General features: G+C 41.7%; 3 protein-coding genes across 7 annotated transcripts in view; 2 read left to right on the forward strand and 1 right to left on the reverse strand.

The window, feature by feature from the left end:
• Positions 1 to 658, forward strand: part of Cblif (cobalamin binding intrinsic factor) — a 14,704-nt gene extending 14,046 nt beyond the window's left edge. The window contains exon 9 of the mRNA XM_021218623.1: positions 403 to 658. Coding sequence (XP_021074282.1) covers positions 403 to 464 — 62 coding nt within the window. The 3' untranslated portion in view covers positions 465 to 658. The remainder of the gene's footprint in view (positions 1 to 402) is intronic.
• Positions 659 to 7,520: 6,862 nt separating this feature from the next.
• Positions 7,521 to 11,979, forward strand: Mrpl16 (mitochondrial ribosomal protein L16). The gene is made up of 4 exons (XM_021206481.2): positions 7,521 to 7,661; positions 7,940 to 8,005; positions 10,051 to 10,199; positions 11,336 to 11,979. Exons 1-4 carry the CDS (start codon positions 7,607 to 7,609, stop codon positions 11,819 to 11,821), a joined length of 756 nt encoding a protein of 251 aa, XP_021062140.1. The 5' UTR covers positions 7,521 to 7,606; the 3' UTR covers positions 11,822 to 11,979.
• A 335-nt stretch (positions 11,980 to 12,314) lies between these two features.
• Positions 12,315 to 22,055, reverse strand: part of Stx3 (syntaxin 3) — a 44,313-nt gene continuing 34,572 nt past the window's right edge. Inside the window, exons 9-11 of one of the 5 annotated variants that reach the window (XM_021192880.2) lie at positions 20,042 to 20,152; positions 14,394 to 14,476; positions 12,315 to 13,897 (exon numbers count right to left, since the gene is read on the reverse strand). In XM_021192880.2, the coding sequence (XP_021048539.1) occupies positions 14,399 to 14,476; positions 20,042 to 20,152 (189 nt within the window). In that variant the 3' untranslated portion in view covers positions 12,315 to 13,897; positions 14,394 to 14,398. Of the gene's footprint in view, positions 13,898 to 14,393; positions 14,477 to 15,610; positions 16,522 to 18,665; positions 18,780 to 19,313; positions 20,379 to 22,055 lie in introns of those variants that run through there. The other 4 variants (XM_021192871.2, XM_029537806.1, XM_029537799.1 and 1 more) reach the window with 4 other exon arrangements.

Genomic DNA, 22,055 nt, shown 5'->3' on the forward strand with positions numbered 1-22,055 from the left:
AAGAAGAAGAAGAAGAAGAAGAAGAAGAAGAAGAAGAAGAAGAAGAAGAAGAAGAAGAAGAAGAAAAAGAAAAAGAAAAAGAAATATTTTTGAAAGAAAGAAAGAAATCCCTAAACAGGTCTAGCCAGAGCTGGTAAAGACATCTGGAGCCAGGCTTTGTGGCCTGAGTTTGATTTCTGGGACCCACATGATAGAAAGTGAGAATCAATTCTCACAGCTCGTCCTCTGAGCTTCAAATGCATGTATTCACACACATACACAAATAAATAACAATAATAAAAATGTTTTAAAAGAAATCCTGAAACATTCAGTCTTACCCCCTTAACAAGGTTAATGAGCTAATGTTTGGCATGGAAAGTTTATGTGCACTGTGAACACGTATTGTCCTTTGTCTTTTTCCAGGGGTTACTTACTACATCCCCTTCAACCATGAGCACATCACAGCCAACTTCACCCAATACTGAGAAGGAGCATCTTCTGTTCCATGTGACAAAAGGATGGTTTGGGTTGTTTTGGTTTGGTTGTTTGTTTTTCATATCGTTTCAAATCAAGAAAAGCAGATATTAACTCTGAGCTACTCTCTTCCTGCGCTACTGTGTGGAATAAATGATGCAGGTGCTCACCATTGTGACTCATGAAATAAAATTTCTGGCTTCTCAAAACAGACTGTCAGTTGTCATTTACACCAATAACAAGGGAGAAGGAAAGCCTCGGTGATATTCGGGGAGATGGATGCAATCTTCTATACTAACTGATACAACTACTTACACAGATGAACTAGTAAAACTGCTACTTGTGTTTCTTATACCAAGTGTTCCTTTACAACTCACCTAATACAGACACAAAAAACAAAATCATCCCATATATAATTGCAGAATGTTTTTATCTCAGTAAATGACGTCATACCTTCTAGTTTTTCTGGGTAAATTCGTGTCTTACATTGCTCCACGGTTGTGGAGGGCACCAGAGATGGCTTGGTTGGCAGGTCAGAGTGCCTGGCTTCCCTTCAGTTCCCAGCACCCATATGGCAGCTCACAACTGTGTAAAGAGAATCTCTTACAAGCATCACCTGTCAATAAAAAGGCTGATGGCCAATGAACTAAGGCAGGAAATAGGAGGTGGGACACTGGCAGGAAGAGAGAGGATTCTGGGAAATAGTGAGAGTATAAAAGAGAGATTTAAGGAGGAGAGAGCCATGAGGAGATCACCATAAACCAGAAGGTAGAAGAATTCAGGGGAATGCTGAGGGAGACACTGAGAAGACACACAGGCAGATGCAGGCTGGGACTGAAGAAAAGGTAACTAACCACATGGTAAACACAGAATAGTTTAAATGGGTTAATTAAATTAAGAGTTAGTCAGGGAATGAACTAAAGCTTATGGTCTAGACATTTAATAATAAATAATTAGTCTCAGAGTCATCATTGCAGGAACTGGGGCTGAAAAGGAAAAAATAATTAAAAAAAAAAAAAGTTCTTACACAACGGTTTGTACCGCCAATCCCAGGCAATTCAACACCCTCTTCAGGCCACTGTATGTACATGGTATACAGGTGTACATGCACATACATAAAGACATGCAAAACACCCATGCACATAAAATAAAATTTAAAATGTAAAAATGTTCCTAAGGATCAAGAGGTTGATTGGTGGGCAAAGTGTTTGCTTCATCATGAAGAACTGATTCCACAGCACTCACATAAAACAGTCAGGCTTGGGATCTGTGAACATCCACAACACCAGCACTGGGGAAACAGAGACTGGCATGTGCTGGAAGCTTACTTTCCAGGCAGTCTAACCTGAACAACAGAATCCAGTTTCCGTTAAAGACCTGTCTACCAAGACTAAGATGGAGCACACTCTAAGAAACACCTGATGTTGGTCTCTGACCTCCCCATGTGTGTATATGGACAAGTACATCCAAAAAAATGTACACCCACCTAAACCAAACATACACAAAAATAACGCAATAGTCTTCAGGGTGTGAGAAGAAATGTGGACTGGGAACCAAAAGACTGAGTCACCATTCTGATCATGCGTGTAATAAACACAATGGCTTACCTGGGCAAGTATCCAAGTAAAACATCAGTTTCCTCTTTGGCAAAATGAGGAGCATGGTCTATCTTTACTTTATAAAAGGTTAATAGTCATCTTAGCAGGCACGATGGTGCCCACCTGTAATCCCAACAGACAGGAGGGTGCAGAGTCCAAAGTGTGAGCCAGACTGGGATACACACTGAGAAAGAGGAGAGAGGCCCCTTTAAGATATGTAAGTTGTCTATAATAATATAACAATAACAAATGCATACTAGCTAGAATACAAAAAGTGAATTCAAATGTAACTGTCCTAGCAGATCACAAATGCATGCACAAGCTCATCATTCTTTTCGCTCAAGAATGCACTCTGCTTTAAAAAAAAAAAAAAAAAAAAAGCCGGGCGTGGTGGCGCACACCTTTAATCCCAGCACTCAGGAGGCAGAGGCAGGCAGATTTCTGAGTTCGAGGCCAGCCTGGTCTACAAAGTGAGTTCCAGGACAGCCAGAGCTACAGAGAAACCCTGTCTTGAAAAACAAAAAACAAACAAACAAACAAGCAAACAAAAAAGAATGCAAGAATGCACTCTGCTTGGGTGTCTGACTATACAGACATATTGGGCCCTCTAATGGCCACAGATAGTAAAGCCTAAACTTTGGAGGAGTAGCCAGTCAGATATATTTTTGTAATGCTGGAGGGAAGACAGAAAGGAAGATGTTTTCCCCAAGTAAGAAGTGTACACAGCCTCAGGAATAGGCAACATGAAGTTCATGCTCAATGGAGAGCTCACCATTGGCACCATGGATGGTGCCAACGTGGAGATGGCCAAGGAGGCCAGGGAGGAGAATCTCTTCATCTTTGGTATGCAGGTAGAAGATGTTGAGGCCCTGGACCAGACAGGGTACAATGCCAGAGAATTCTATGAGCGCCTGCCTGAGCTGAGGCAGGCTGTGGATCCGATCACAGTGGCTTCTTTTCTCCCAAAGACCCAGACTCCTTCAAGGATTTGGTTAGCATGCTGATGTACCATTCAAGGTATCTGCAGACTATGAAGCCTACATCCAATGCCAGGCCCAGGTGAACCATCTGTACCAGAATTCCAAGGAGTGGACTAAAAGGTGATCAAGAATATAGGCTGCCCTGGCAAGTTCTCCAGTGACCAGACCATCATTGAAAACACCGGGAGATCTGGGTGTAGAGCCCTCTGACCTGCAGATTTCACCCCCAACCTCCCCATGGACTAATTAATTATCCCACACAGTGAGACCAGTGGCATGTTTAGCTGACTGTGCCTTTGCCAGTCTTCAGGCACTGCAAGCAGCCGCTAGTCCCAGCTATCCGAAGTGCTATGCTTCCAGGAAGGACCATGGGAATGGTTTTGAGAACCTGGATAAGGAAGAAGATGTGGCATCCTCCTGGTTTCTTACAAAAGAACTCTTGCAGAGTTCACAGCACAGATGGGCAGAGATGGTCCCCACAGCTTCAGCCCATCAGCATCCTCAGAGCCTGGGCAGGGAGGGAGTGGAGCTGAGCCCCTGAAATCCTGCATGTAGCTGAGTGAGCTTAAGCCTTTAGTTTGGGGGTCTGAATAGGGATCTGTGGTGAAGACAGTATTCCTATGTTCTGCTAGTACCTGTGTCACCAGCCATAGGATACAGCCAACCCCAGTGTGTGGTCTTGTTGACCTGCAGGGTGGAACATTTGCTTCAGGCTTCATGCTCACAGCTTCCTGTCCTTTGCCCTTGACTGTATTGAGTATGTGGGTGGTTGATCCATATAGGTCACGCCTCTGTAGCCATCTGTGGAACCTGGGTGTCAAGTAGAACCCAGAACCCCTGGAGAGGAGCACTGAAGAGAGAGACCTTCATCCCGTAACTGAAGCCTTGGTTAAGGCCTGGCAATTTTATAGAGGGTTGGCTTAGTTCTTTGTTTTTTCAACAGGAAATAACAGTTCATGAGGAACTGAAACTAGCTTAAGACTTCCTTTTTAGCAAGTAAACCTTGTACTTGGTCAGTGTGGGTATTTCTGCTAGGCCGATGACTCAGCTGCTGACCCTGCAGAGGGCCCAATGCCCACTCCACTACAGCAGCATAGTGAGGAAGATCCACTATAGGAGCCGTGCTCCTCTGAGGGCAGAATCTGAATTAAGCGCTGCCCAAAGGAGAGTGTGTTATCAGAGAAACTACATAAAATTATCCTTCCAGAGGCTTCACCACCTTGTAATGCTCTATATAGCTGGGGTGGGCAGGAGAACCCCTCACTTTCCTCACTATGGGAGCATTTGCTGGGAAGTGTCTTTTCAGGACTCAATTCACCGGAGCCACTGTGGTAGCTTGTGGGGGTGGGTGGGCAGGTTCAGGTCATCTGCTGCCTTGCGCATGAGGTCTCTTGAAGCCACAATACGTGATCACCCCTCTACTACTTGCTGCTACCTCCTCATATGAGAAATGGATTAAACTTCTATGACTATGGTTAAAAAAAAAAAAGAAGTGTACACAGTTGTATGTGCCTTTGATTGGGTATGTAAGTGACCTATGTACAACACCCTCTTAAGAACTGGAACCAAATAGATGAAACCTTCTACCCCTTCCAGTGGAGACACAGAAAAGGCAAGTCTGCAGAGTGGGAAAGATGGTTTCAATCTATAAAACTAGGCAGTAGTTAGGAAACTCAACACATAACACAGGCTTTAAAATAAACATTCTTTTTAACTTCATATACATAGGAATGGGCTTTGTTATGAGGCGTTCACAGACATTTTCTTCTTGATCCTCTCCCTGCCCCATCCCCTGCTGGTACCTTTCCATTTCCCTCTCATCCTTTCATGTCACATGTATTCTGTTATCCCTTTTTCTTCTCTTTCCTCCTTCCCCAACTCCCTCTCTTAAGACTTCTCCTCCTTGGGTAGGGGAGCAGGGAGGGTATAGGGGACTTTCAGGATAGCATTTGAAATGTAAATGAAGAAAATATCTAATTAAAAATTGAAAAAAAAAAAGACTTCTCCTCCTATTGGTCCCCTTTCTAGTTTCAGCACACACGCACAAATTAAAACCGAGAATCTGCCTATGGGACATAACAAGAAGTTTTGAATTGATAAGGGAAAGGTGAACAAGTGCATATAAAGAACAAACTAGCATACGTACAAGCAAATCACAAACACTGAAATCAAAAGCATGAGGGAAAGCTAGATATCACTCATCAATGAAGAAATGAGAACTGGCATTATAAACCACTGTGTGATTTATAATCCATTAGACTGGAAGATGCTATCAGACATCGACTTTAGTCAACTATTTCACCCAGCTTTTGTTCACTACCTTTATCCAGAAAGTGTTGAGCTGATATTTTGCTATTTCTTGCTGCTATTGTGTTTCTTCATTACTCTCCCACTTAAGAATGGCAACGACTAGTGACTAGAGAGATGACTCAACTGTTAAGAGCAATTGCTGTTCTTTCAGAGGACCTTGTTGGGCAGTTTACAAGCATCTGAGCAGCAACTACAGCTCCCTCTTCTGGCCTGTGTGGGCACCTGCACATATGCAAATATCTTTTAAAGTTGTCCCTTCCAGTTACAAAGAGCATAATTTCAAAATCTAAATGCCCAATACTACATAATAGAACACTGAATTAAAGGTAGTGGAAACTGCCCCACAGCTCAGTGCTGTTTTCAGTAGAGAGATAATAGTGAAAATAAGACAGAAGGAGGGGGTTCTTTATTTCTTCATTTTTAGACTCCTCCCAATCAAGGTGCTTGCACCTTTGTTGACCTTCCTGAGATGGGAGGCACCTGTCGTGGAATGAGTTACATCTCTTCTAAAAAGAGGGGACTTGAAGTTCTGACCCCTCTCAGGTCTTTCAAAATGTGGCCTTTTGCCAGTGCAGAAGGAAGAATATCGATAAACAAGATAAAATTATGTCCTCAGGGTGGATTTGTACAGTCTATTAATACTTGGGAAGCAGATGTATTGCACGGGTGTATAGATTTGTAAGCAGTTTCCCCAGTATATCTTATCCACAGCATTGAAGGCTGTACTTACTGTTTGTGAAATTAATTCTTAAGAGCACACAGATTTAACATGATTTAAACACAACAGACATCAGTCTTGTTTGCTAATCCCATCTGTCTCCTAAAAGCTTGGATACAAATCCTGTTCTAATCATTACAAAGCTCCAGCCTCAGGAAAAATAATGTGCCCAACATTTCTAAAAACGATAATTATACATTATTTCATTGTACTTCCTTATTAAATTATGGTGGTCCATTCACTACAGCAGCCAATTCCCTTAACTACCCAGTCATCTCTCTAGCTCCTTCTCTTAGATTTCTTGAAGGGAAAACTTTGGAGACAGAACACTATCCCTCTTCTGTGAAGACAAGGCTAAATCTTGAAACCAAACTAGTCATTTATAGAAACAAATTAATCCTGTTAATCTATGCCAGCTTGAGATGACCACCATACCGAACCAGAACTGAAGCAATGATTAGCCTAGACCAGGACAGTTTAATTATGCATAAGTTTTAGTCCACTCCCCACTCCATGCTCCAATTCATCCACTAGTTAAACTTAAAGGTGCCAGGTGTGGTGGTCCATGCCTTTAATCCCATACTATGTAAACTGAGGCAGGCAGATCTCTGTGAGTTCGAGGCCAGCCTATCTACATAGTGAGTTCTAGAACAGTCAGAACTACATAGAGATTCTGTCTCAAATAAATAAACAAATAGATAAATAAATAGCTTAAAGCTCATATCAGGGCCATGAAGATGGTCTTGAATGGTTATTGGAGCCCATCATCTGTTATTACAAATGAAGCCACCTTAAATGAATGGCATTTCGAGGTTACTTTCTTTTAATTAGCATGTTAAGGACAGGTGGAACTGGAGAGATGACTCAGCGGTTAAGAGCACTAACTGCTCTTCCAGAGGTCCTGAGTTCAATTCCCAGCAACCACATGATGGCTCACAACCATCTGTAATGAGAGCTGATGCCCTCTTCTGGTGTGTCTATAATTTATATTTATAATTATATATATAATTATAAAAATAAAAGGACCGGTGATTGAACCCAGCCGGTTGGGAATGCCCAAGCCAATGCTTTTACCTTGAAAACTCCAGCTACAGCTCTTTTGATAGATTTGTGGAGACCAAACTCAGCAAACACATAGTAAATAAGCCAAAGACAAATCAATGGCATCTCTCTATGTCCCTAGAGAAGAGACATAAATGTACGGAAAGTTAAGGGAACAACTTGCCTACAAAACCTCGGGCTTTCACAGCTTTCTACACAAAGGAGAAAACCCAGAGCTGTCACTAAACAGAAAAAAAACTGAGAAGTCCCTCGCGGAAACTTGAAACACCTCGGGCGTGGCTTGGAGTGTGGCACCTTTAACCCGCAGATACCTGCTCGGGAACCCGGTGCTGGGCTCAAGTTTCCTCTACTTCCGTCGGGACTCTGTAAAGGTGGGACAGAATGACGTCACCTCCTGTCTTGTTCCGCCGGCCGGCAAAGCGCTGAACTAAGGAAAGCGACTGTCGTGGTTGAGAGAAACCTGACCGGGCAGCACACGCGTGGTCATGTGGAGGCTGCTGACGCGCGCCCCCGCGCCGCTCCTGCGGATGCACTTTTTAGGTCAGAAAACCTGTTTCATCTTTTAAAAAGGCCTCTCCCTGTTCTTCCTCCCCACATTCCAAAGTCTATGCTTACTGCGATAGGTCCTGCGCTTCCCTAACTTCTTCCACCTCCGCTATGCGGAGGCCTGGGTCCTGGTCATGTGCGGTAGACGGTGCTCCGTGAGCCTAGTTGCTTCCTTGGGAGCCCATTTAGTGGAACTCCCACCCCCGTGCTTCTAGACACCTCTTTCAGGAGTGATCAGAGTGTAACTGTAATGGTTTGATTTGTCTTTGTAGAGTCTTGGGCAGCCCTTCCCACCAGTGCTGGTCTAAAGACGCTCCTCCCAGTTCCAACTTTTGAAGGTCAGTACCTGTCATTTCCACCTCTTTTTCTCTGAGAAAAGACATCGAAGGTGTGTTTGTGCTCCCTCCCTCCATTGAGTGATTCAACAAATATATGTAAGGAAGGCAAACTGTGCTGCTAAGCAGTGTACAGTCCCTCGATGTTGCAAAGTAAATAACTATTGGGCTAGTTTCCAGGCACCCTACCACTGATGTGTAGCCCATGATCTACCCATTCAGCACTAACTGGGCATTTATTAGTTTTTTTTTTTTTATCTTCTAAATAATAATGGTACATATATGCAGACACTTAGCAATAGTAACCAGGTGCACTGCAGTCCTGTAATCTAACTTTTTAATGTACTAAAATCTCCAAAACTGCAAATGGCCTGGATATCTGAGGGTCTTCGGCACATAACTGTCAAACTACTGTGTAGGCTGGAGCAATGGCTCAGCAGTTAATAACACTCCGTTGCTCTCGCAGAGAACCCAGGTTCAATTCTCAGAACCCACAAGATGGTTCATAACCATTTGGGACTCCAGCTTCAGGGGTTCCTACATCCTCTTCTGCACATTAGTACATGCAGGCCAAACACTCATAACATTTTTAATAAAGTGCTGTGTGTGCTTAGAAGTGCATACTAACTTACGTATTACCAGGTTTCACAGTAGCTGCCCAAGTCAGTGAGGGGGCAGTGATTTTTCTAACTTGGAACAGGAACTTTATAATTCCATTGATGATCTGATGGCTCTTTGAGGCTTCCTGTATTATTTCTACCATGGAGCCATTCTTTCTCATATTTAATTTTTTTTATGAGTCACAATTGTTTTTCCCAGGATGCCATATAGAGGATAAAGATGTTAAAATACTGACAAGAGAAATCCTACTTTGTAGCTTTAACAAGAAAAATACAACAGAATTGAACGTTTGGGGGTTTTGTTTTGTTTTGTTTTAATGTTATTCTGTCCCTCCATTGCAATCTAGAGGAGCAGTGAGTTTTGTTTTTTGTTTTTGTTTTTTTAAGAACATGCTTCTGGCTTTGATGTTTTAACTGAAGTTCCTCTTCCTTAAAGTAGAGATTAGAATACCACCTGTCCAATTATGTTTCTTGGCCTAGGTGAAAATCATGTATATTCTTGTTTTCAATTCTTTTTATTTTTAATTGCCTTTTATTTCTTTTGTATGCATGTGCTTGTGTGGGTGCATATGTGTCAAGGCATATAAGTGGAGGTCAGTGGACTGCTCGTGGGGGTCAGTTCTCTCCTTCCACCACGTGGGCCCTAACCCAGATGGGCAAGCAGTGCTTTTTACCGGTTGGGACATCTCGTGTGCCTCTTGTTTTCAATTTCTAATACTTCACTTTGCATTTCCCCCATTTGTCTGTTTAGTGTTGAAGCCCTAAAAAAAATATAAAGGTTGCCAGGCATGTGACAGCACTCAGTCCAGCATTTCCTGCAGGTTGGAGGTTACACAGTGATCACATGACATCCATTAAGACTGTCTCAACCCTCTGCATACATGTTATGGGTGTATAGCGAAGTCTTCATGTGGGACTCCTAACAGGGGGCTGGCTGTCTCTGACTCTTTTGACAGCTTCTGGGACCCTTTTCCTCATCCTGGTTGCCCCATCCAGCCTTAATACAACAGGAGGTGCCTAGTCTTACTGCAACTTGATATGCCATGTTTGGTTGATATTCATGAGAGGCCTGCCCTTTTCTGAATAGAAACAGGAGTGAGTAGATTGGGATTGGGGAAGAGGGGAGAGTGCAGTTGGGTTGTTTTGTTTTGTTTTGTTTTTTAAAAAAGATGGTCTCAAAATACCAAAGCTGCTTTAACAGTGAATGAAGTAATAATTGAGAACAATCCCTACAAATAGGGACTGAACTTACAGCGGGGGTAATAAGTGAATTTGGCTGAGAAACATTTGTGTAAGCATTGTTATAACTGAAAGATTACAGTATCACTAGAAACATCCAGAGGCAAATGGTAACCGCTGGAATTATTGCTCATTAGGCCCTCTGAGTAGTGCACTTTCACTTATGCTTGATTGTCTTTCTCCTGCTAGATGTCTCCATCCCTGAAAGGTCCAAGCTTAAATTTGTTGAAAGAGTCCCACTTGTGCCAAAAGTAAGAAGAGAACCTAAAAATTTGAAGGACATACGAGGGCCTTCAGCTGAAGCCACTGACTTTACAGAAGGCAGTTTTGCAATTTTGGTGAGTGATAAAAGAGATTAACAAAGTTTTCTCCTCTTTGAGTTGATTTTATTCTCTTCCTCCACATAAGAACTGCCACACCTACATCCACATTCCAATTGCTCTTTAAATAGATATAGAAATAGGCTACTGGGTTCCCAAGGAAATGTGAGTTATATATCTTTTTTCAATGTAGGATTGAAAACACAGGAGTCCCATACTAGATGCTTGAGAGTTTGCACTGAATTCTGTCTATAAGCCCTGTGATAACGTATCAATGCATCCAATAACCTAGTGGCCAACAAGCAGGTAACCTATACAACAGGTATTCACTGAACAGGCAGATGGTTCAAATCCAGGTAAAATTGTGTTAACAAAAATCTAGCAAGGTTAGATTTTTATCTTGCTATTCCAAAACATTTAGTTGAATTATAAGTTGTTTACAGCAGGATCTCCACTTACTAGTTCAGATGGGTTGGAACTATAGAGGTGGTAAGGAAAATTGCTGTAAAAACAAAGAGCAAAGGTGCTGCATCATTTCCCCAGTTATAACAAGATCTCTTCAAGCCTCTGGTAAAAATGAAGTATTTGCGGTTGAGAATTAGAACACCTGCTTCATTACTGTTTCTATACAGTGGTTTCTGTAAAGAAAAATGTCAGTGCCACACGTGGCTATGTGCTAGCATTTCGGGCAGCCAGAGTGATGGTTGAAAAGTCTTCTTCCCTGACCTGTCCTGTACCTTTGAGTGCTGCTGCTGACCTCTCAGAACCTTCTGCCCACTCTGCATTCCTCCTCTACCCCAGCTCCACTGGTCCTACTTAAACTCACCAAGCCCTTTGTTGTGTCAGGGCATTTTCCTCAGTGTTTCTCCACCTGGGACTGTCCTCTTCTCTTCTGACTGGTTCTTAGGATTCTCTCCGCAGCCTTCAGTGTCATATCTGTAAAAAGTCCTCCCAGGGCTCTCCATGGGAGTGATTCCATCCTTGCTGTCTTTTATTACTATAGCCTAAATGTTTCCTCCATATTACTAATTACAACTTAGATGTCTGTTTTTCATGTGTATCATTAAAGCCAGTTACTGTAAAAGAGGAGGCATGATAATAGACTCCATACTTTCTAAATCCCTTTGTGTTCTAATTTTTCTATTCATTTTTAGGCACTTGGAGGTGGTTACCTCCACTGGGGCCATTTTGAAATGATGCGCTTGACCATCAACCGCTTTATGGATCCCAAGAACATGTTTGCCATCTGGCGAGTACCAGCCCCTTTCAAGCCCATCACTCGCAAAGGTGTTGGGCAGCGCATGGGGGGAGGTAAAGGTGCCATTGATCACTATGTGACACCTGTGAAGACTGGCTGCCTTGTAGTAGAGATGGGTGGACGGTGTGAATTTGAAGAGGTAAAGGGTATCCTGAACCAAGTTGCTCACAAGTTACCCTTTCCGGCAAAGGCTGTGAGCCGTAAGACTCTAGAAAAGATACACCAAAATCAAAAAGAAAGAGAACTTAACAACCAAAATCCCTGGACCTTTGAGCACATAGCCACTGCCAACATGTTTGGCATACGGAAATTCTTGAGCCCATATGACTTGACACAGAAAGGGCGATACTGGGGCAAATTCTACATGCCCAAGCGTGTGTAGTGAAGCACAAGGAACATGTGCTCAGCCTCCTGAACGACAAACTACACGTTTACTGTCCTGAGGTCTTTGGTGGTTCTTGGATCCTAACTAAGCACATGAGTAAGTGACTTCTGAAAAACTGTGTCACCTGGTTGATTCTAAGTAAAGTTTGAATGTAACCTCAGGGTACAACTTCTCTTTGGTCAGTTTCAGTTGCTTACAGGATTAAGGACAGTTTGACATAGCCAGCTGTCCCAGCACTCAGGAGGCAAAGATGGGTGGATCTCATTTGTGTTCAAGGCCAGTCACATCTACAAGCAAGATCCTGTCTCAAAAAAAAAAAAAAAAAAAAATCTGGTGTGTCTCCAGAGCTGAAATTTGTCTTTGCATGTTCACAGCTCTGGAAATGTAACGTGTACACTACCTAGTCTATGACATTTTGCTTATTACAAATGCATTTTTTGGAATAATAAGGACAAAAACAACAGTACGACTAGTATCCAACAACTAGTGAGTTCAACAGATATTTATTAATGCCCAACTGCCCATCTTCTGTCAGTCTCAGAATTGAAAACATGGAATATGACAAGAAATTTAGCAAAAGAATGGATAACAAAAGTTGAAACCCTTTTGATGCTTCCTAGATCTGAAGCTAGCTAAGGAGGGTCATTTTGGCTTTCTGTCCCTTTAGGAGCTAATGTATGTGGAGCACGTACACACATGGCTGGTTCCATGTGATCCAAAACTTCATAGTGCCAGCTTCATTTGTCTGTAACTAGAGCAGTCAGTTTTTCTGAGGGAACTTCAAACTGAGAACTGATAGAAGGTGGGTAGAAAACAGCATACTGGTAAAAGATTGGTTTTATCCTGCTTTTTAAAAAATAAGATCCAGCAAAGAACAGAAGTGGTTTACACTTCTTAATTTAAAAAGTAAGTTAACGCTTACTTTCAAAAGTTAGGCCCAGTTTTTTGTTTATTTTTAGTGAATGTAAGATGTAATAGTCTCTAAGTAAATTATTTTTAAAGTGGAACACAATGACACTTGAGTTAGGAATGTGTTGGACCAGTTTCTTGCACAGTTCACTGACCTGCGGCCTCTTCTACCACAGACCTGGTGAGGGCTGAAGCAGCAGCCTTGTTACACTTTATCCCCTCAGCTTCCTTCCATTGTTCCAGAAAACATGGTGTGCTGGTTTGGGAGCTGGGTCATAGTATAAACTTCTTTCTTTTGTTGGAAGAATGAATTTATTGAATGAACCTCCATCCTGAGACCAACCATCATCTCTGACAAATGAGAGTCTACTGATAGAAATTTATACCACCAATAGAAAGGCAACTTCTACATAACCACCATCCCTTAAAGCAAAATACTCTGAAGTGTATGGTATGGTAATAGGGGTGTTGCCATATTTTTCTATATGCCTCTGATTAATAATAAATCATATTACCAATCATATCATAAAAAGCCAAGCTCAAGGACTCATCCATGAATGAAATCAAAGCTTGACTACCAAGTAAGCAGACATCTGAAAGTGGCAGGCACTGTGTGCTACGCAGTAGGAACATGGTAATGTTTAAGACAGGCGTAGTGCCTATCCTTAAACAATCTATGAATTAAAAACTATTCTTGGACCCTGAAGGAGGGAGCAGACTTCTGGTTGGTTAAGAGTGCGGCCTAGAAGAGCCATTAGAGTAAAAGTAGGGAGCAGGAGAGACAGCCTCACTGAGTTCAGTTATGACCCTGTTGAGTTGGGCATGTTGTAATGCCTGCCTCTTCACCACCATCCTGGCCTTCAGGCTGTGTGTGTGTTGTACTCTAAACAGGGACCCATTATGCTTCTCTACCATGCAGGCCTGCCCTTTAAAGGCCGTGTAAACCAACTATATATTGCCGTGCTCCCTGTTCCTTCACCCCACCCCTTTCAATTCTACATTTTCATTAATTTGTTCAAACTTGTCATAACATTTAATAAACAGTTGATTGGTGCCCTGTGTTGTAAGTTTCCTAATGAGAAGAGACATAGCTGAGGAAGACTGAAGGGGAGACATGATGGCACCACAGAGGTGGAAGATTGGAGATACCCGTTGAGATCCCATCTGTGAAAGCAGAACGAAGTAAGAGAAAATGGGAAGAAAAACCATATTTTACACAGCACAGTGTTCATGGCCAGGATACCACCTCTCTGCAGGGGTGAGAAACTACTCTCAAAACTGTACTAGCTTGCACTAACCTCGGAAGCAGGGGATTTTAAGGCAAGTTCGATGCAAAAATTAATTCTATTACCATTTCCAGATTCAAGGGCTCAAGATTTTACAACAGGGATGGACATCCCTCACTGTTGAGAAACATGATACTGCCAGGCTCGGTCATGAGGCAGACTGCTACCTTGCCTCACTAACTACCTACTCCCAATAGTTCTTCACCTATTTCTCTCCAAAACATCCCTTTCCCTTGGTTTTCTCCAACATTCAGCTATTCCTATGCCCAGCCCTCACCCACTCCATATTATACATCCTGGTGAAACCCAGAGCACCCAGAATACAAGTGTGTCAAGTAAGTGACAGCAGACCTGGCCCTCCCCAGAAAGCTCACCTTTTTCAGGCAAATATGCCCCCAATGGTAGAAGCCAAGATGATGGCAAGGATAATACAGCAGATCATGATCATGATCTTCTTCTGCTCATCAATAGGAGAGAGAAATACATGAGAAACGGCATCACTGTGCAGATACACATTTTGACAAAAAGAAGACAGATGGGGCCAGACGTGGAAGAGGGACAGAAGGGACAGGGAATGCAGAAGGAAAACAGATGGATCTGGCTTGTGCAGAGAATGTTTCCAGGTTAGAGACTTAGAATCAGACCCACAAGGATGTGTGTTGTCCTTTCTGCCTTCTAAATAGCATTCCAACAGATACTTCCTTCTAGAGCAAGTGACGGTTGCTTCTGCCAAAAGTCACCACATGGTGGCACCAAATCACCAAAACATTGCAGAGAGATGGCCCCAGAGATGTTTTGCAATCAATATAAAGTCATTTATTTTTAAATTAGCAATAAAATAATCAAGTTTACATTTAAAAAATTACAAACAACAAAAGCCCTTCACATGTGGCATTTCAACCTTTCAGCTGGCCTGAAGGAGGAGAGAAAAGGCCTGCACTAAGGGTTGTTTCCCCTCCTAGCTGGAGCCAGTCCTGCCAGACATCACAGCCACAGGGAGGAGGGCATCCCTGCGGCTCCGTCTTGAATGCTGGGTGACTGAAGAGGCGCCTTTAAAAAGAAAGCTCATAGGCAGTTCCTACACTAGAGTACTACTCATCTGTCCCATAGAAACATTAAATTGGGGGTTAAATACCCAAAATCCGGGATACTGGCAGGGACTACCAAAGGTCTAAGGCTTACCACTGGGTGGCAATCACTAACAAAGATTTCCAGGCTATTGCCTCCATGATAAGAATTACAGGAGACAAAAGAAAACAGGAAGAACTGCTCTAGAGCCTCCCAGTTCTTCTGCCAAACATCACATGGATAGTGTAAATAACATCAGACAGTTGTGAGGTGTTCTCTAGACAACCCTCTTGTAAGCAGCAGATGGAGGTAAATAAATATTACACACTATCTGCTATGCAGAAAACTTCAATAAGAACCAATTTAGTCCTTACTCCAAAGGTCTCACTTGATTCCCATATCAGCAGTCATCCAGAAAACAAGCTTGATGGCAAGGGGGAAAAAAAAAAAATCACATTTCTACAGTGATTCACTTGAGGTAAGCATATATTCCCTACCTAATTTTAGCCAAGCTCTGTTTACCTTTTTTTTTTTTTTTTTTTTTTTTTTTGAGGTCATAGTATCTTCTAGTTTTCCTACTTCCTGAGAGGCAGACAATTATGTACATATCTCTCACATACATAATTACAAAATTACACCTGGAACACACAAATGACTGACATTTCCAGAGCCTGAGACTGTAGCACCTTGTCCCTGGACCAGTTTTAAATCCCTGGTTCTGTTTGGCCTCAAAATAATGTCTTCACAAAGAGCAATTATCTAACAGTGACTAGCCAGCAAATTCTATAACCTCAGTCTTTGCCAATGGTAGCTTCAGAGGACCTGTCACCTAGCTCTCTCTAAATAAACAAGAGTGAATATAGAGAAAAACCAATGTGGCCCACAATGAAGTTAGAGCTTAATTAAAAGGTAAATTTCAAATAAGCCAACTTGTAAGACCAAAATGGCATCTATTAATCTTTCATGTTTTCAGGACATCCAACAACAAACTAAGGATTGGCATCCTGCCAGCTAGGAGCTCTGATCCAAGCCATGCTACTGCTAAACTTAGAATTCCTCTACTTTGTTAGTTACTCCCCTACAAAGTATATTCCAGGAGAATACTCCATGAGGTAGAAATACAGCGCCTTGGCTTGTTTCATGGGGATTGTCCAAGGCACAAGGCATAACCTACACACCAATACACGGGGTTGCTTCACACAGTCCAGAAGAAGATACTTCAGCTGCTAGGATGGGAGGTGGTTTTGATGAGAACTCAGGACTGCATCAGGTAGGTTAGATTCTTCTGGGGGTAGATTGTTTGCTGAGCCAGGTCCAAGGATGGTTACAAGGAAATAAAGTAACAGGTACCCCCTCATTCTCAGGAAGGCCATTCAAACTCTGTTCCCATCTGGAGACAAGAGTGGTCAGGCCAAGCTGGAGTGAAATCTGGTTCTAAGAAAGGTGGGGAAAGGGGAAGCTGATCAGTATACAGAACAATGTTAAGAAACATGGGGAATTAGCCACAAACCCCAAATGTGGAGATCAAAGATCAGAAATGCCTACAAAAAAGAGCATGCAGAAGTCAACACTAATTGAAATAGCCCGGAGACAAACCCAAGACTGGACATGTGAAATAACGCTATTATAGAACTAATAAAACCTCTAGGTCAGTGCTTCTCAGCCTTCCTGATGCTTTGACCCTTTAATACAGTTCCTCATGTTATGGTGACACCCAACCATAAAGTTATTTTCACTGCTACTTCATAACTAATTTTACTCCTAGGTGCCGATCAACCTTGCTTTTACCAGGAAATATTGAACAATGTGCCATAAGTCACAACTTAATATTAACGTGACCTGGTAAGTCAACTAAAAATAATATTGGTAGCCTCTTCAAAATTGAGTCTTTTACATTCTTAATTCTTGACATTAGGAACGAGGGTTGAGAAGCACCATGAATTTGCAAGGCATCTTTCATCTGAGGATATGGAAAGATAACAACTAGTACATCTTTTATTATTATTATTATTATTATTATTATTATTATTATTATTATTATACCATACTTTTCATTGAGATAGTCAAGACTGGGCACATAACTGAAACTTAAAGAAACAGAAGTAAGTCATCAAAGACTAGAATGACAGCAGGAGAAAAAGAAGGGGATCAAAAGAACCTGAGAGCTTGACTGCCTTATCACTGTTATCTTTCACTTAAGATTTAATAACCTGACTTCCAGATCTCCAGCCACATAAGGGAAAATGCAGTGACACACTGGGGTACAGCTGAAGTAAAATGAAGGATCAGCCTCAGTGTCAACATAGAAGTCTGCATCAACTCTCAAAGAGGTTCATGCCTGTTACTTCAGTAATCTACTTTCTGAATTTATAATAAGAGAAAAGAAAATTTTCACCACACTCCATGATAGCAAAATAATATAAAAAAGAGGTTCATGCCTATTACTTCAATAATCTAGTTTCTGAATTTATAAGAGAAAGGAAAAATTTCACCACACTCAATAATAGCAAAATAATATAAACTCCAACACTGAAGAAATGCTAATATCCTCACGTTGAAAATTAGCTTTCAACAAGATTTTAGTGATAAAGAATGATCCTTATGATTTTCTAACTAGATAAAAGCACTATATAATTAATATAGTCTGAACTATGCAAAACTAGGTGTATGAACCTGCCACATGTTAAGAAAAATAATATTACAAGTTAACTTTCATTTGTCTGTATCTTAAACACCTTTAAAAATAACAGTATTTTATCCAGAAAACAGACAAAAAAAAAAAAAAAGAAGGTTCTTAAGTCCCTAGGATGACTAGATCATCTTTATCATGCTCACCCTTATTAAGCCTAATTTACTAGCCAGCCATATCTTAATAAATTTTAGTTGACAGCCTAGAGTTCACTGGACTTTGTAGACAATAATAAACACTTTACAAAAAGAAATTAAGATGTAGTAAAGCACTCTCCTAGGTCCACTATTAGCTGTGTGAATTTGACCCTTCTCTAAGATTTATGTTTTTCTACTTTTAAAATAATACTACCTGTCCCATAAGAATGTTGTGAGGATTCTGTTACTTATATAAGGTGTTTATCAGTCTCTCTGCTATGACTCAACACTTTAAAATGTTATCAAGTACCTCATTCAAGAGCTAACATTCAGCTACAAACATAACTCTTAAAGTTAAAGCCTGAGGCTGCAGCATAAGGTTTCAGTTTTATTGATGAAGGAACAAGGAACACTAAGGCCAACATCCATGAAGGCCACTAAGAATTTAGAAGATGGCTCCCAGATTACATCCACCATCTACCCATGCTTCCTGGGTACAGGCAGTCAGAATGGGGTACTAAATGTTCTAAGTGACAAAACAAAGTAGAAATAAGCAATCAGGCTCCAAAAATCCCAGAAGACTTGGCCATATCCTGCAGCCAGAACCCAAGAATGGAATTTTAAGGAAATTAAAGAATTAAGGCAGCCAACAGTTTTAAAGCCCATTGTGACGTCATTAGAAAAGAGTAGAATTATGAAATCCCAGACTAATTCCTCAGGAGACACCAATCCAGAACCATTGGTCTACTTACATTTCAGTGCAGCAGCCCCTTAGGCCACTCTTATTTCAGCCCAACGGACAGTCCAATAATCAATGCTAAAATGCCCAGCAACACAACTACTACCACAATGATAATTATCAATTTCTGGAGAAAGGAATAAGAAATAAAAATAAAATCATTATTACAAAAAAAAAAAAGACAATAGCAACTCATCTAAAATTTAGCCTTTCTTATCTCTTTTACAATGAAAAATAACCCATACATCTCTCTATAAAAAATGTTCTCATGGATATTTTACATTTCTTAAATTTCTTCTTGCCTAGCAGTGCCAGCAAATGGAAGTGTGGAGTACCTACAGCTCTCAGTTCACATGCTTGCATATGTGAACTCATGGCAATCAGTATCATGAGGTCTCCAGCAGCACCTCACCAATCCATAAAATGTTTCTAACACAGTTCTGATTACCAACATGTATTCATCTGTCCTCTTAAAAAAACCAGTTATGCCGGGCAGAGGTGGCACACTGCACCACTAGGGAGGCAGAGGCAGGTGGATTTCTGAGTTTGAGGCCAGCCTGGTCCATAGAGTGAATTCCAGGGCAGCCAGGGCTACACAGAGAAACCCTGTCTCGAAAAACCGAAAAAAAAAAAAAAAAAAAAAAAAGCCCAGTTATATACTTCCGACTACATATACTGAATAGGTGTCCAAAGTGCAATTCATCATAGATTCAGATGAAAACAATTTGCCAACTCCCTCAATAATTGCACAAGCGTGATAGATGCAGTTGGAAGAGAATGAACTAAAGAATGAAAAATCTCAGAGTCCAAGAGAAACAAAACAAAACAAGGCAGAGGTTGTCATATCTGGGCATCCACAGTCAATGAAGACAGAAGCTTCAAAGTTCTTGAGCATAGGCCAGAAGGGAAGACAGGCACAAAGATATGGTAGAATACACTAGTGGGATGTGAATGCCAGGCCCAACTCCTGTACTTCATCTCGAAGTAGAGAAAGGAAGTGCTTCCATGACCCTGTAATAATATTTACATAACAATTTGCAACTGTGCTAGGTTCGAGTTAGAGAAAAAGAAAAAGAATGGTGGGCAAAGTGGAAGACTTTCCCAGAGTTCCAAGGAGCTTTGTAATGTGTTAAGGGTTCACAATCTACAATCAGGCCATGTGGCCAGCCTACCGGGCTGCTCAAGTGTGGGGTCTAGGGCCAAAAGCAGGTGAGAGCCAGATCCATGCACAGAACCCTGGGAAGGAAGGAAGTCTAGGAAAGGCTACGGTAGGGGTTTGGAAGAGGCTAAGGCTAGGACAGAAAAAAAGGACATGGGCTCAAGAACAGAGTATACAAGGGACAAAAGACAGGTAGAGAAGGTACAACAAGCAGAGATTGAAGCGCTCACCCTCCGGGCTTCACTCTGATACTTGACCGCCTTTTTGGTATCTGCCACAGCCCGTTCCACAAAGCCCACTGACTGGTCCATGTTGTTCTCAATGCGGTCAATCATGGCTCCCTTTCCCCAGATGCAAGATGTGGTGGCAACAAAAAGAGACAGGAAGAGAGGAGAGAGAAAGCGCAGCAGCAAACAAAATGGACTCTCTTGTCTGAAGACAGAAGGAAAAGCTCACCTTCCGAGCCTGACCCTGATACTTCATGGCTCTTTTAGTTTCATCCCGTGCCTTCTCCACATGGTCCACTGTGTGCATGACATTCAATTCTATGTTATCTAACATCTCACCCTAAAAAGAAGACACAGGTCACATCTGTTAACCCCACACACACAATAACCCAGCTAATGTGGGAAGGACTGTATAGTCTTCAGTGCCAAGGCACATACAGAAACCTTAGAGCACAGCCTTCCATATAGCAAGCTTTCCCATTCCCCATATGATGACCCATAATTCCCCAGTCCTTGACAGTGGTCACTCATTCAATAACTACTGGATTACTTCCTTGAGTATACCAGACATCTGAAGCAGTTTTTCTAGGTGCTCAATAATTACGTGTAAATATACATGAAGAGACTCCCTCTCCCACATTTTTCTTTAATTTTCTTATTTTTTAAGCATATAGGAATGAACCAAAATAAGAAAACCTCATATTTTTAGAATATCACCAGGATGCTGACCCATTCTTGGTCATTCACGCTCATCTAGCCTAAGCTGGGTTTACTCACTACTGTGAACTGAGTTTACTCACTACTGTGAACTGGGTTTGCTCACTACTGTGAACTGAGTTTGCTCACTACTGTGCACTGAGTTTGCTCACTACTGTGAACTGAGTTTACTCACTACTGTGAACTGAGTTTGCTCACTACTGTGAACTGAGTTTACTCACTACTGTGAGCTAGTGCCTAGTACATAAAGGTATTCAGCAATTATCAGGTTGGGAACAGGAGAAAATACCTAAGTCCTTCTAGAAAAATTACCAAGCCCCTTAAGTAGCAGGTGTTGGGTCTCCCCATGCTATTGGTTGTATCTTCCCCTCTAGACACTTGTCTTTTAATAAGAATCCTGACCATTCCCCAGCTTTTACTTCCTATCAAGGAAGTTTGGTCACTCCAGTTATTTCCTGAGAATCTAAAGCTGAGAATTCCCCCTCACCCGCCTAGATCTTTCTCATTCCCACCCCTTTGCCACAGGACTCTCAGTAAACACAGCAAAGCACTTACCATCACTTGAAACTCAAACCAGATCCTCAGCAAGGCAGTGTGGTAGGAAAAAAGAAAAGTGGGAATAGAGGGATTGAGAAAGGAGTCTCGAAGGCCAGAAGGGGGAATGGAAGGAGAGTGCCAAAGGACAGAGAACTCATGAACAACTGGTTAGCCTGTGCTCAGGCTTCAACTACAGTCCGTGGTCTACCTACTAAGCAAGAGTTTCCAGTTCTGTCCCAATGGCTGAATAGCTGGGAGTTCCTGGCAAAAGCTGCTTAGCAACATGACCCTACATGACACCTAACTCTATCCCAAGAACTGGGGACCAACAATCTGACAGAAATGAATGCTATATGCAAGCAGGCATGCTTGGGGATGAATTGTTGAGTATCATAAGTGTTTTTATAGTCTTTCACTAAAATATTCTTTTAATAAGAAATTCTTCAATCATGTCTATTGCTGATTCTTAGCAAAAAAAGTGCCAAAATGCTCAGGAAAAGAGAAGTGTAAAAGCAAAACTAGAAAAATTAATTAACTTGCTTTTAACTTCTATGGTGAATTAGAGGGAGAGAAAAAGCTTTCAGTAAAATAGTTCCTATCAGCAGACTGTCAAGGCATTGCCAATAAGACCTCCTTTTTATTTTTTTAGGAAGGGTAGGTCTAGTGAAGCTCAGGCTGCCTCTCAGACTTGTTCTGTATTAGAAGATAACCTTAAACTCCTGATCCTCCTGCCTCCACCTCCTAAGTACTGTGAGTATAAGGT

The sequence above is a fragment of the Mus pahari genome, chromosome 1, assembly GCF_900095145.1.
Source record: "Mus pahari chromosome 1, PAHARI_EIJ_v1.1, whole genome shotgun sequence".
In the NCBI taxonomy this organism is placed as follows: domain Eukaryota; kingdom Metazoa; phylum Chordata; class Mammalia; order Rodentia; family Muridae; genus Mus; species Mus pahari.

Bases quoted from the DNA above. Each gene is read 5' to 3' on its own strand.
- Mrpl16 (XM_021206481.2), top strand. From the start codon at position 7,607: ATGTGGAGGCTGCTGACGCGCGCCCCCGCGCCGCTCCTGCGGATGCAC. The intron at 7,662-7,939 runs GTCAGAAAACCT...TTGTCTTTGTAG, and splicing joins CCTGCGGATGCACTTTTTAG to AGTCTTGGGCAGCCCTTCCC. The intron at 8,006-10,050 runs GTCAGTACCTGT...TTCTCCTGCTAG, and splicing joins CCCAGTTCCAACTTTTGAAG to ATGTCTCCATCCCTGAAAGG.